This window comes from Mercenaria mercenaria, chromosome 4, assembly GCF_021730395.1.
Source record: "Mercenaria mercenaria strain notata chromosome 4, MADL_Memer_1, whole genome shotgun sequence".
In the NCBI taxonomy this organism is placed as follows: Eukaryota; Metazoa; Mollusca; class Bivalvia; order Venerida; family Veneridae; genus Mercenaria; species Mercenaria mercenaria.
Genome location: NC_069364.1, coordinates 88,946,651 through 88,961,768, shown reverse-complemented (window position 1 = coordinate 88,961,768; position 15,118 = coordinate 88,946,651). Strand labels below are relative to the sequence as shown.

The 15,118-nt window shown below is 34.4% G+C and overlaps 1 protein-coding gene across 2 annotated transcripts in view; it reads left to right on the top strand.

Moving 5' to 3' along the window:
- LOC123552397 (adhesion G protein-coupled receptor B1-like) overlaps positions 1–15,118 on the top strand; it is a 63,828-nt gene that overhangs the window by 39,979 nt on the left and 8,731 nt on the right. Inside the window, exons 20-28 of one of the 2 annotated variants that reach the window (XM_053541911.1) lie at positions 342–468; positions 3,106–3,209; positions 3,544–3,646; positions 7,403–7,553; positions 8,956–9,025; positions 9,870–9,936; positions 11,207–11,292; positions 11,995–12,121; positions 13,012–13,053. In XM_053541911.1, the coding sequence (XP_053397886.1) occupies positions 342–468; positions 3,106–3,209; positions 3,544–3,646; positions 7,403–7,553; positions 8,956–9,025; positions 9,870–9,936; positions 11,207–11,292; positions 11,995–12,121; positions 13,012–13,053 (877 nt within the window). Of the gene's footprint in view, positions 1–341; positions 469–3,105; positions 3,210–3,543; positions 3,647–7,402; positions 7,554–8,955; positions 9,026–9,869; positions 9,937–11,206; positions 11,293–11,994; positions 12,122–13,011; positions 13,054–15,118 lie in introns of those variants that run through there. The other variant, XR_008370720.1, reaches the window with a different exon arrangement.

Sequence of the window (15,118 nt, the reverse complement as noted above, 5' to 3'; positions counted from 1 at the left end):
GCATGATTGAATGGTTGTACAGGTACCAGTAAATGATTTATGTCAAACCACCCGTATGCGCATACATTATTTGTCTTCATTTCTTTCCATTGCATTTTTATGATTTAATGATTGTATATAAAGATATTAAATGTTCAAGCTTTACATGATATCTTCGCCCGTAGAAAGTCCCGAGTATCAAGGTTGTAAAAACTGATTTTAAGTTGGATGTACATAATTCTTACATTTACACTTAATTAAATCATAGATGCCATAAGTATGTCTTGAGGTATTCCCCTCTGTTTCGGAAATTGAAAAAAAAAGCTGTGTGTACAATTCTACTGTTTCTTGCCCTATTTCAGTAATGCCGGCAAGAATGGAGGATGGTCGCAGGATGGTTGTGTCCTGAAAGAATTTACCGAGGGAAATGTTGTCTGTGAATGCTCCCATCTCACAAACTTCGCGGTTCTGATGAGCCCTTCTGGAGCAGTATGTATTAATCACAAATATAAACGTGCTGTTTATGTTTTGTATAATTCAGATGGGATGAACATCTGAATTGAACATTTCTTTTAATGCATTTTGACAGTTGGCTAAGTAATAATAGTTTGCAGCATAGCACATTTTTTACTAATAAATCGTTTTATTTTACACCAGTATGAATATAAACATTTGGTAGCTTTTCTTTCTATCGCATGATGTTACTGTAGAAACAATATACAAAATCTACTGTCCATTTTTTCTTCGCCCCAAAAGAATTCACCTGATTCCTTTTAACAAAGACTCATTTGAAATTATCACCCTTGTAAATAGCATTTCTTAACTCCGATTCCCTTTTGGAATTATCTTCCTTGTAAATAGCGTTTCTCAACTCTTCTGATTCCGTTTTACAAAGAATTATTTGGAATTATCTCCCTTGTAAATAGCGTTTTATCTGCAGACAGCAGTAAAATTATTTCCGAACGAGACAAATTTAGTGAGCTCTCAAGTTTTTGTTAAAACGTTTCATACCTGGTGATCATGGTAAAATTGGATGAAAAGTTGTTTTCGAATTTTTGGTGCTCGGCGTGAATCCATTGTCCGCAATAGATTTATTCTGCGTCATAAAATTTACATTTCAAGGTCCTTAAATAATCATCCAGAAGTCCTAAAATTCTGTGTGTGAGAGGTGACCAAGACTAGCTGAGTAATTACACTGGCCATAACTGGTTCCAACGTTGTTTGAGTGGCGAATTGTCAGAGAACCAGTGGAGAAATATGGATGGAATTACACACTTCCAGCCTTGCAAGTATGATTTAAGGGAATTTCTGCTCGATACCAAATTAGTAAATGAAAACGATGGGTGCACCTAGTGGCACAGATTTCAGCTAAATGAACACACGTGCTATGAAACGGATGCACCCATCGCTTTTTTTTAATTCTGTATACAACGGACAGACATTCCCTTTAAATCATACTAACAAGACCGGTGATTGTTTGGATCGTGGCGGATAATATCCTATAGCACAGTATAACAAAGGCAGGGGTGTAAAAATTTTTTTCACACCACTCGCCCTGCAGGACTAGTAGCCAGTAATACCTACTCGCCCTTAGAGAACAGCCACTCGCCCTAATAATTGACACTTAATACTGTCACTTTTATGAAAGGAGTATTATGTACAATAGTATTATTTCCCGAAAAATATTTATTTTGAAAAATTGTCTAAAAAAATTGGACACAATAATCATCGTCCATCCACCCGTGTTAAAGGAGAGGGAAAAAATGTTAACGATTATCGGTAATTATGCAGTTGTTTTCATGATCAATTCACACACCCTCAAAGAGCTAAAAGAAGTGTGTCAGTATCTTGACATCTGAAATGGATATCAAAGCGGTATTTTTGCTCGAGATTGTCATGGCATTACGTCATGTTTTCGCGCCATGTGAAACATCACTGTCTGATCGTACCGCATCGGTTCTTAAAATTGCTGAGAAATAGAAATCAATAAAAAGTTTCTTCTTTAATTTGTTATCAAAGCGAATGTGCTATATCCCGTATAAAAGGTAAATGTCTCAAACGATAGTTACTATAATAGTGGATATCCTACCTCTGTGACCTATTTGCCCTCAAGGAATTTACATTATTGTTTGACAAGAAAAACTTTTAAATTGTCGTGTCAAAAAATACATGTACAAAGATTCATTTAAAACTTATTAAAAACCGCAATGACACCACATTGCTTTATTTTAAAATCGCATTTCTATTTACGTTCACGAGATCACGTAACCTATTCTGCCGCACTAACAGAAATCTGTTTGCCAAAAATCGTTTTACTCCATGTATTGTAATTGCTGCCGCTTTTTCATTTTTAAGATTTTTTCATTCTGTTTTTTTGTACTTTCTGGTCAAAAGTCTGAATTTTATGCCCAGAGTATCCATCATTTATTCACTTTTAGAAAGAAATAAGTAACTAAGATCGCGCTGTTTGAAATTTTACAAATGATTATATGAAAATTTGACCATTTTTATAGAATTTTGCCTACATTTCTGTAGATATCTTATTAAAATTATTATAGAATTCAAATTGTATTATTTCTCAAGGGGTGTTGAAAACTTGAAGCGAAAATGTTAAAAAATGAATGCACTACACACGGTTTTTGTGTACGTGTCGATGTAAATTAGATACTACAATAGGTCGCACGTGCTTGTGGAATGGAAAATTACCGACATGACGTTTTAATATCTATACGATTCGCGGGTAAATTCCAGTCAATCCAGGTAGCGACTGAACCATCTCAAAGTTTGTTGACGTTTTGGAGATATAATTTCTGAATTTTGGTAAAGTAAGGACGTAAAAAACCACTCGCCCGCTCGGTCGAGTATACAGCGAGGTCCACTCGTCCTACTCAGACTTTAACTCGCCAATGCGAGCGGGCGAGTGGAATTTTACACCCCTGAAAGGGTGTGTGTGTGTGGGGGGGGGGGGGGGGGTTCGTTCCAAGCTTCTTACTTTGCTTTTTACCTTCAGATCATACTACTCATTTTACCATGCTATGAATATTACTTGTAACCTAACAATATTGAAAGCTATGCTTCTAAAACTAATAATCCATTTCTCTTCAGTGTAAAATATTTTCCATTTAGGCCAGCAAACATTCTCAGATTTTGAGCATAATCTCCGCTGTCGGATGTGCAATATCTATGGTGTGTCTAATTCTGACTATAGCGGCACACGCATTGGTTTGGAGGTTAGTTATCTCGTTTTGAGTAATTCATGTAAAATGTTTATTTTTGGACGCGTTTTAATGTATTTGTCTATTTTAATTATTTTAACCATAAACAAACAGGTTTTAATCAATGATTTTTGTAAATATATGACTGTATTAAAACTTTATCAAAAAGAACAGTATGAATTACAAACCCTTCTAGGATAAATTTGGAATCACATAACTTGACGCATTAAGTAGGATTGTTACGATAGAATCATAGAACCTGTTACTGTTTTCCAGGTCAAGATGGCTTTATAAGCATATTAGAAGGCTATTTCAATAATTTAGTAGTCTAATGGATATCTTGTTTTAGGCTTGTTCGAAGCGACCGTGCGATTATCCTGATGAACCTGTGTGTAGCGTTACTGATTGCCCTTGGTGTATTCCTTGCAGGTGTAAATAGAACAGAAAGCATTGTGAGTAATCACAAGAAACATTTATTATAGTTAGGTTTAACGATGTCAATTACCAATTGGTAATGGGTATATTTTCAGCAAATTATTTTCTTCGGCATCATTTTGGAAATCAAATTGTCGGCTGCTTCAGGACACATACCTGTTGTTCCGTTCGGACAAGAAATAGTGTCATTTCTTCAGATACTTAAAAAACTATAAATTGAAAAAGTACTTTAATAAAAGATAATTTAACAATTAACAAAGATTTGATTAATCTTATTTCAAAAGCAACATACGATTGAATTAAGTACCTTATTATTTTATTAGTCCCCTACTCGTTGAAAACCAGTTTCGGGGACTATAGGAATGCGCTCGTCCGTCATTTCGTCCGTCCGTCCGTCCGTCCTTCCGTCCATCCACAATTTCGTGTCCGGTCCATAACTCTGTCATCCATGAATGGGTTTTAATATTACTTGGCACAAATGTTCCCCATGATGAGACGACGTGTCATGCGCAAATCCCGGACCCTTAGCTTAAAGGTCAAGGTCATATTTGGAGGTCAAAGGTCAACAGGGCTTTTTACTGTCCGGTCTATAACTCTGCCATCTATAAAGGGATTTTAATATTATTTGGCACAAATGTACCTCATAATAAGACGATGTGTCATGCATAACTTTTAGACCCCTAGCTCAAAGGTCAAGGTAACACTTGGCTGTCAGATGTTAACATGGCATGAACAGGGTCTGTTTCGTGTCCGGTCCATAACTCTGTCATTCATGAAGGGATTTTAATATCACGGACCCCTGGCACAAAGGTCAAGGTCACAATTGGAGGTCAAAGATCAACAGGGCTTTTTTTTCCTGTCCGGACCATAACTCTACCATCCATAAAGGGATTTTAATATTACTTGGCACAAATGTTCCCCATGATAAGATGATGTGTCATGCGCAAAACCCGGATTCCTAGCTCAAAGGTCAAGGTCACAATTGGAGCTCAAAGGTCAATAGGTTTTTTTCCTGTCCGGTCCAGAACTCTGTCATTCATCAAGGGATTTGAATATTACTTGGCATAAATATTCCCATGATAAGAGGACATGTCATGCACAACACCCAGAACCCTAGCTTAAAGGTCAAGGTCACAATTGGAGATCAAAGGTCAATGGGACATTTTTCCTGTCCGGTGTATAACTTTGTCATGCAAAACAGGATTTGAATATTACTTGGCACAAATGTTCACCACTATGAGAAGGAGTGTCATGCGCAAGAACCTTGTCCCTAGGTCGAAGGTCAAGGTCACACATAGAGGCCAAAGGTCAGATACAAGAATGACTTTGTCTGGAACATTTCTTCTTAATTCATAAAGGGATTTTGATGTAGCTTGGCATAAATGTTCACTACCATGAAACAGATTGTTGTGTGCAAGAACAAGGACCCTAGGTCTAAAGTCAAGGTCACACGTAGAGGTCAAATGCCAAATTTAAGAATGACATTGTCCGGAGCATTTCTTCTTCATGCATAGAGGGATTTTGATTTAACTTGGCACAATTGTACACCATCATGAGATGAAGTGTCATGCGCAGGTCCCTTCTTTAGAATTACTTCCCTTTGTTTTTACTATAAATAGCTTATATTGTAACTTTTTCATTACTAGTCATAGGGAAGAATCGAGACCACTTTTCTGTGGTACGACATGCATGTTACATCCAATTCTGAGGTGTACTTTGACCTATCTCTACCTCATGTAAGGATTTTGTGCGGACTTAGAAGGTTTTTTTTTGGATTTTTTTAAAGCTTATCTTCTCTTAGTTGTTACTATAAATAACTTATATTGTAATTTTTTATAATTGACCATAGGGAAAAACCAAGACCACTTTTCTGTGGTACAACATAGATGTTACTTTCAAATTTTAGGTGTGTTTTAAGGTATCTCTGCCTGGTAAGGAGTTTTTTTGTGGATTCAGAAAAACAAAAGAATTACAATACTTACTACACAACCACAGAATTAAAATTCCATTTGCAAATACAGGTGCTAGTGTAAAGAAATGTGCTATGACGGGGGTATATTGTAACATTCTGGCACTCTTGTTTTTTTTTACTATAAATAACTTATACAGGGGTGTAAAAATTTTTTTCACACCACTCGCCCTGCAGGACTAGTAGCCAGTAATACCTACTCGCCCTTAGAGAACAGCCACTCGCCCTAATAATTGACACTTAATACTGTCACTTTTATGAAAGGAGTATTATGTACAATAGTATTATTTCCCGAAAAATATTTATTTTGAAAAATTGTCTAAAAAAATTGGACACAATAATCATCGTCCATCCACCCGTGTTAAAGGAGAGGGAAAAAATGTTAACGATTATCGGTAATTATGCAGTTGTTTTCATGATCAATTCACACACCCTCAAAGAGCTAAAAGAAGTGTGTCAGTATCTTGACATCTGAAATGGATATCAAAGCGGTATTTTTGCTCGAGATTGTCATGGCATTACGTCATGTTTTCGCGCCATGTGAAACATCACTGTCTGATCGTACCGCATCGGTTCTTAAAATTGCTGAGAAATAGAAATCAATAAAAAGTTTCTTCTTTAATTTGTTATCAAAGCGAATGTGCTATATCCCGTATAAAAGGTAAATGTCTCAAACGATAGTTACTGTAGTGGATATCCTACCTCTGTGACCTATTTGCCCTCAAGGAATTTACATTATTGTTTGACAAGAAAAACTTTTAAATTGTCGTGTCAAAAAATACATGTACAAAGATTCATTTAAAACTTATTAAAAACCGCAATGACACCACATTGCTTTATTTTAAAATCGCATTTCTATTTACGTTCACGAGATCACGTAACCTATTCTGCCGCACTAACAGAAATCTGTTTGCCAAAAATCGTTTTACTCCATGTATTGTAATTGCTGCCGCTTTTTCATTATTTAAGATTTTTTCATTCTGTTTTTTTGTACTTTCTGGTCAAAAGTCTGAATTTTATGCCCAGAGTATCCATCATTTATTCACTTTTAGAAAGAAATAAGTAACTAAGATCGCGCTGTTTGAAATTTTACAAATGATTATATGAAAATTTGACCATTTTTATAGAATTTTGCCTACATTTCTGTAGATATCTTATTAAAATTATTATAGAATTCAAATTGTATTATTTCTCAAGGGGTGTTGAAAACTTGAAGCGAAAATGTTAAAAAATGAATGCACTACACACGGTTTTTGTGTACGTGTCGATGTAAATTAGATACTACAATAGGTCGCACGTGCTTGTGGAATGGAAAATTACCGACATGACGTTTTAATATCTATACGATTCGCGGGTAAATTCCAGTCAATCCAGGTAGCGACTGAACCATCTCAAAGTTTGTTGACGTTTTGGAGATATAATTTCTGAATTTTGGTAAAGTAAGGACGTAAAAAACCACTCGCCCGCTCGGTCGAGTATACAGCGAGGTCCACTCGTCCTACTCAGACTTTAACTCGCCAATGCGAGCGGGCGAGTGGAATTTTACACCCCTGAAATTATATGATACCTTTTTGATAATTGGCCAAAAATGCTATATGAAAACAACTATAGGTTTTTATGCATACAAACTTTAATCCAAGTGTTTTGTTATAACATATTGTATATATAGTAAAAAATAGTTTATACATTATTGACAGATATCAGTTCATTATGTTATACTGCAGTAGAGAAAATTAGTTGCCTTCCAGTAGGGGACTTTGTATTACATGGTAATACTTCATTCACTTGTTTTTTCATATTCCAGAAAGCCTGTGCAGCTATAGCGGCCATTATTCAGTATTTATTCCTAGCAGTTTTCTTCTTCATGTTATTGAGTGGTATTGAAATTCTCATCTGTGTTGTTCATGTGTTTGTTACCAAATTTCGCATCAAAATTCTGCTCCCAGTAGCTTGGCGTAAGTATTTACAGAAATGTTGAACTTTTGTGACCAAAGTCCTTATTCTGAGCTCTTTACTCAAAGGTTTGGCACATTATACTGACATTTCAAACACTCTGAGGAAGTGTATTTTCTCAGTAGAATGATGTAAGTTTTGGTCCAAACTTCTAAAATGTGTATTTGTTCTATTACAAAGTTCCTTGGTAAAAGTAAATACATGTATCCATAATTTTTCAATGTTTATGTATTTGATAACCTAATTTACAGTAGCATGCTGTAGCATGCAAACTTATTTGTTTGAATATCACATTCTTATATAGCAGCATGATGCAATAAAATACCGATCGTTTGGAAATGTTTATTTCTGTAGCTTGCTTTCAAGTATTTGCCCTCATTGTTTTAAAGGTTTGCTTTTTATTACTTGATTGCAAAAAGCACGGTGTACGTATTTGTCCATCGTTTCTATATGTACATTCGTTTGATTTCCATTTTCTCAGAAGCATGATGTAAACATTTTCCCATTGTTCTGAAATGTTTGTAATATTTATTTGGTCCCATTAGCTTGGTTTGATTGTGTGCGTGCAGGAGTGAGTTTGGGGGAAGGGAAAGGGTAGCTGCTAGGGGGTAAGTGGTGTTGCATATTTCATTACCAACATTTTCAATCAAATTGAGTCGAATATTAATTTGTTTCTTTTTTGTTGCTTCAGCCGAACTATTAATTGTGAATCCCGTAAGATGTTATATTTATGTAGTGCAATTAAAGATATACTCTGACCATCTTTTATCTAAAATAGTTCGCCATTACATACTGCTTTAAATATAGACCATACTATTAAAATGTATTAAATCAAGATAAATATATAAACTAACAGTACCCTAATGCAAAATTACAACAACAATTCAGTTTTATCTAGTCACAGACGTTTGTTAAAACACTTCCAGTTTGTCAGCGACACTGTTTTTACTCACGTACTAAGCATATGTGGTATTTTAACCCCAACACACATTACTGTTTATACATACAAACATGTTTATTATATGTTTACATAGATATTTTTCATTAATTGTCTATATTTTCAGTTATAAAATTTTGACATTATATATCCTAAAGAAGCAAACAGAAGTCTGAAATCACTATTCAAGGCACATCATTCACTGCCACTGAATCTGGTTATGATAGGTAATGAAAACTGCAACACCCCTCACGCCCATCACACCAAAGATTAAGTGGATTTATAACACAAAAGAACAGTTGATAGATTTCACGATTCCTAAAGGTTATATATAATAGTAGCTATATAGAAACTAGTACATTTTTTTAAAGTAAAATTCTTGTCTCTTTATAACAAATATTGATAATAAAAATAACAACGCACTCAAACAACAGGTTGGGTATTGTAAAAAAAGTATATTGTTTCAGTTGTTCCTGCAATCATTGTAGGGATTTCACTGGGTGTGACGAAAGGTGAAGGCTATGGGAATGATAAGTTGTAAGTGGGTGTTACTTTTGGTATATCTGTGATAACAATGAAAAATATTTACACAGCTCTGCGGTTATCTATTTCAATTTGATTCTATTTCTGAAATATAATGAAATTAATTTCTCTAGGTCTATACGTGTATGACCTCTGATTTATTCTATTTTGAAAGAAATCTACATATTTCTCTGTATCTTTAACTATAACTGACCTAATTCAAAATCAGTTATCTGGATTTTATGAAGTGTACTTTTACTATTACTAGCCTAATTCGGAAGCAATTATTTGGATTTAATAAAGTGTTATTTTGCAATAACTGACCTACATCAGAATCGATTATTTGGATTGAATAAAGTATACCATTACAATAAATGGCCTAATTCAGAACCAATTATTTGGATTGAATAAAATGTACTTTTACAGTAACTGGTCTTATTCAGAATCGGTTAATATTTTGATTGAATAAAGTGTTACTTTACTATAACTGTCCTTGAACAAATTTGATAAAGAATATTTTTCCATCACTGGGCTCAATTCAGAATTAGTTATTTAGAATGTTTAAAGTGTTATTCTGGCCTTGTACAAAATCATTTATTCGAATTGATAAAGAATGCTTTTTCCATAACTGACCTTATTCAAAACCAGTTATTTGTATTGAATAACATGTTATGTAAAACAGAGCTGTTTGTAACAAAGTTGGTAGATTGGCCCGATTCTTAGCTGTTGGGTGTTGTCCCCGTTTCGGTACGGTCCTGGTGGCGTAATAATGAATAAATATGCAACATAAGAAGAAAAAAAGGAAGAAGAGAAGCAAATTATGGAAGCAATTGCTGTATAAAGTTTTATCTATTTTCAGCTGTTGGTTAGATATAGATTCAGGACTTATTTGGTCATTTATTGGTCCTGCGGCATTTATCATTTTCGTGAGTATTTTATAAATATAGATTGGGTACTGTTCGCGATCGTTTATTTTTCGTTACATCCGCGAACAGATCGACTCGCGAGTTTAAACCACTTGCAAATAACTTTAAAATTAAAATAAGCTACGATAGTGAATTCTTTACAACGTGAATATGACTGTTTCATCTAAAATTGCGAATGAATAGCGACAAGAAAATTACCATACGCTACTATACTAACTAAAACAAACGCATGACTATCCAGTCTTGATGAAATTTATTACGTGGAAGACGTGCTTTAATGTTGCTCTCTTTTGCATACACTGCAGTAAAAATTGCATTTTTTCATTGTAGCGGGAAATATTACAGTCTCAAAAATTGAGTTGATATAAAATATAGATAGATGTTTATTACTATATACTGCCTTATTGCTCAACACGCAATAACGCTTAGGACTCTTTTTTTTCAATACGTATTCCTCACTGATATTCTTTTAATTCATTTGTCGAAATATATATATAATTTTAGAATATCTTAAAGGGGAGTTGCAAAAATGATAGTTATATCCCCGAAAAATTGCGAAGTAAGTTAGTGTCAATTTAATGGAAAAGTTCAAACAATATATACAATATAGGTTATTACACATATCAGTTGGAAGTGGTCTTTCTTTAATCTACGTACTATGCTATGTCATGCTATTCTAATCAAGTCAGTCAATAGAAATAGGTTTACTCTTTCAAATGGTACCATTTTCAACATGTTGCAAGTACTATGAAAAAATTATGGGTCCAGTCTACGTAATTATTGATCATCCCTCGTATATGGACATGTACATTTCTTTACGTTATACGTAAAAAGAACATTTAGTAGAGTGCCCAATATTTGAAAATGACCGCTCTTTAATATGTTATTTAAATTGAGATTCTTAAGATAATAGAAATAATTTTATAGCTTTCGTATATAGTTTTTCTCTTTTTTTGGTCTTTTTTTTTTTGGGGGGGGGGGGGGGGGTGTTGTGGTATTGGAATAATCGAAAATTTTGCATACACGCATCTTCACTAATTTCTCACAATGTTTGTATTTGAAATGCATGTACGTATTCATTATTGTCACGTTATGTCTGCGGTTGAATAACAAAAGTTTCTATAAAGGACAATAAGCTTTGAAGTGTACTTGTGGAATCTGTTTAAATTACACGTTATCCATTTAGCGCTTAATTTGAAAGTGACACAATATTATTGGGTCATAATGTTTTTGGGACAGTGCTGTTTGACTTTAACTTTGTAAATTTCAGGTTAACTTTATAGTTATCTTGGTCGTTTTTAAAAAGATGGCCTCCTCAGCAGTGCTCAAGTCCAAGACTTCAAAGACAAAAATAAAGTAAGTTTCATCTGATTTCAATCTTCTTTTCAAATATATATGATACATATAGTGAATATGTTTGTTTTAAAAATATGAGTAAAGCAATACCAGCGTACATAGAATGATTGTATATTGTTTGCGAGTAAACTCTTCTTTCCAACACTGCCAGTTAAGCAAAGAACAAAAGCTTACACAAGTTTCTCTTTTAGTTTTATGCAGTTTTCCTTTTAAATGGATTGTTTTTTGAAACCAAAATCAGCATTTTTCATCGGTATTTTTACTTTTGCTTCTTTTGTTATGTCCCTGCGAATGTATACATCTTTGTCAAATAATTAATATAATTATTATGATGATTTTTTTCATTTCTACTACATTTGAGTGTGGCTACCAATTTTACTTTCACACACGTATTCAACGCTTAACCCGTATCAAAACAGACTACCTAAGAAATATCACAAAGCACTGTTTCAGAATTATGTCTCCCAGCACACAGTGGTGTGGGAGATATATTGATTCACTCCTGTCTGTGTGTTTGTCAATAAGTCCTCGGCCAAGTTCCATATATAGCCAAATCAGCCCAGGTACTTCGAAATTATGGCCCTTGAAAAAAACTTGTTTTTTTTTTTATAATCAAAGCACTGAAAGTCTGATAAGGCAGTTGAGATCTCAAAAGCAGCTCTAGTTTATATAAAAACACATTAAATTATTTACCATTTGCAGGACAGGTCTTCGAAGTCTGTGTGTTTTACTTCCGCTGATGGGTCTAACATGGGTGTTCGGGATTTTATCCGTTAACAGCACAATGTTTTTTCTCCAGTATCTATTCTGTATATTAAACACATTACAGGTACTGTACTCTTTCAAAAACATTTATTTGTTCGGCTTGGCGGTATTTTTATAGTTGTTAGGAGCAGTGGGTCACATACCCTGAGTTCCAACACTTTGTACCAGTATTGTTAAACAACAATTCCACTTTGAAATGACGTACTGTATAAGTGGATATATATGCGGGTCAAAAATTTCGCGAACTGCCCATTCAAGACGTTTCGCGAGCGGAAATATTCGTGAATCGCTTAAAACTGATGTGCCAAAGCTAAGTTTGTTTATCTTTACTTGACTAAAATTGCGAAAATGGAAAGTTAGTGTACACGTAAACTGATATTTTATCGAATTTCTTGCATTTTCGCGAAAATCACGAACATTTCCACGTCGTTAATTTTTCCACTTTTCCACTATTATCTAAAGATTCCCATTGCTCCTGACTACCAACATATCAACTGATTAAGATGTATCCGATAGAACGGACAAAGGACATTTGTTAAGATTGAAATCACATGATCAACTTGTAAATAAATACTTTTTAACTTTCTTGGCGTCTCCAGCCTTTTTATAATGTACAGGAATTTATTCATATACCAATTAATTGCGCTTTAACATACTATACTTTTATTGGAATTTTTAAGTACTCCTTAAAAACGCCGCTCTACAGGGTGTACAATAGAGTGTAAAATACTATGATTATAGATCTGTAACTATGTGATAATATTAAATATTTTATAGAAATATGTAAAGACAGAAATGGCAATGTTTTATCAATGCCAAACTTTTCTGAAAGCCCTCAGTATCTTTATCACGACAGCGCATTATAGCGGAAAGTCAGTAACTGTTTATCAAACATGTGCGTTACCGAAAGTCTAAGTATTCATTAAAGAATATATTGCTGCCATATCATTTCAGGGTTTGTTCATTTTCCTGTTCCATTGTGTCTTCAACCGACAGGTAGGATATGGTTTGCTTAGCTTGTCTATCGTTTACAAATCTTTGTTTCAAGCTTGAGAAAAGCACGTGTACTACATGTGTCGCAAACGTCATATTTGTCTGTCTGTCTTAGACGGCCATGCAGTTCTTGTCTGTTCAGACTACTGCTTTTGTTTTTCTTCAACTTTGCACTTCTGTCAGATTCAGTAGTTATGTTTCCTGGGTTTTATTAAATCCTCCTTTTTAGCTCACCTGAGCAATGCTCAGGTGAGTTTTTCTGGTCGCTCGATGTCCGGCGTCCGTCGTCCGTCGTCTGTCAACATTTAGCTTGTGTATGCGAAAGAGGCTGTATTTTTCAACTGATCTTCATGAATTTTGGTCGGAATGATTACCTTGATAAAATCTAGGCTAAGTTTGAAAATGGATCATCTGGGTCAAAAACTAGGTCACTAGGTCAAATCAAAGAAAAACCTTGTGTATGCGATAGAGGCTGTATTTTTCAATTAATCTTCATGAATTTTGGTCAGAATGATTGCCTTGATGAAATCTAGGTCGAGTTTGAAAAGGGGTCATCTGGGATCAAAAACTAGGTCACTAGGTCAAATCAAAGAAAAACCTTGTGTATGCGGTAGAGGCTTTATTTTTCAATTAATCTTCATACATTTTAGTCAGAATGATTGCCTTGATGAAATCTAAGTTAAGTTCGAATATGGGTTATCTGGAGTCAAAAAGTAGGTCACAAGGTCAAATCAAAGGAAAAGCTAGTATATGCGATAGAGGCTGTATTTTTCAATTGATCTTCCTGAAATTAAGTAAAAATGATAATCTTTATGAAATCTAGGCTGGATTTGAAAATGGGTCATCTGGGGTCAAAAAGTAGGTCTCTAGGTCAAATCAAAGAAAAACCTTGTGTATGCGATAGAGGCTGTATTTTTCAATTGATCTTCATGAAATTTGGTGAGAATGATTGCATTGATGAAATCTAGTTCAAATTTGAATATGGGTTATCTGGGTTGAAAAATTAGGTCACTAGGTCAAATCAAAGAAAAACTTTGTGTATGCGATAGAGGCGACATTTTTCAATTGATCTTCCTGAAATTAAGTCAGAATAATTGCCTTGATAAAATCTAGGTCAAATTTGAATATGGGTTATCTTGGGTCAAAAAGTAGGTCACTAGGTCAAATCAAATAAAAACCTTGTATTGCCATAGAGGCTGTATTTTTCAATTAATCTTCGTGTAATTTGGTCAGAATGATTGTCTTGATAAAATCTACGACAAGTTTGATTATGGGTCATCTTGAGTCAAAAAATAGGTCACTAGGTCAAATCTAAGAAAACCCTTCTGTATGCAGTAGAGGCTGTATTTTTCAATTGATCTTCATGAAATTTGGTCAGAATGTTTGCCTTGATGAAAGTTCGAATATTGGTCATCTGGGTCAAAAAGTAGGTCACTAGGTTAAATCAAAGAAAAACCTTGTGTATGCGATAGAGGCTAATTTTTTTCAAATGATCTAAATGAAAGTTTGTCAGAATGATAGCCTTGATGAAATCTAGGTCCAGTTCGAATATGGGTCATCTGGGTTTAAAACCTAGGTCACTAGGTCAAATCAAGGAAAAACCTTGTGTATGCATTAGGGGCTACATTTTACACTGGATTTTTATAAAATCTGGTCAGAATGGTTGCCATGATAAAATCTAGGTCAAGTTTGAATATGGATAGTCTGGGGTCAGAAACTAGGTCACTAGGTCAAATCAAAGAAAAACGTTGTGTATGCGATAGAGGCTGTATTTTTCAATTGATCTTCATGGAATTTAGTCAGAATGATAGCCTTGATGAAGTCTAAGTCAAGTTCGAAAATGGGTCATCTGGGGTCAAAAACTAGGTCACTAGGTCAAATCAAAGAAAAACCTTGTGTATGCGATAGAGGCTGTATTTTTCAATTGATCTTCATGAAATTTGGTGAGAATGATTGCATTGATGAAATCTAGTTCAAATTTGAATATGGGTTATCTGGGTTGAAAAATTAGGTCACTAGGTCAAATCAAAGAAAAACTTTGTGTATGCGATAGAGGCGACATTTTTCA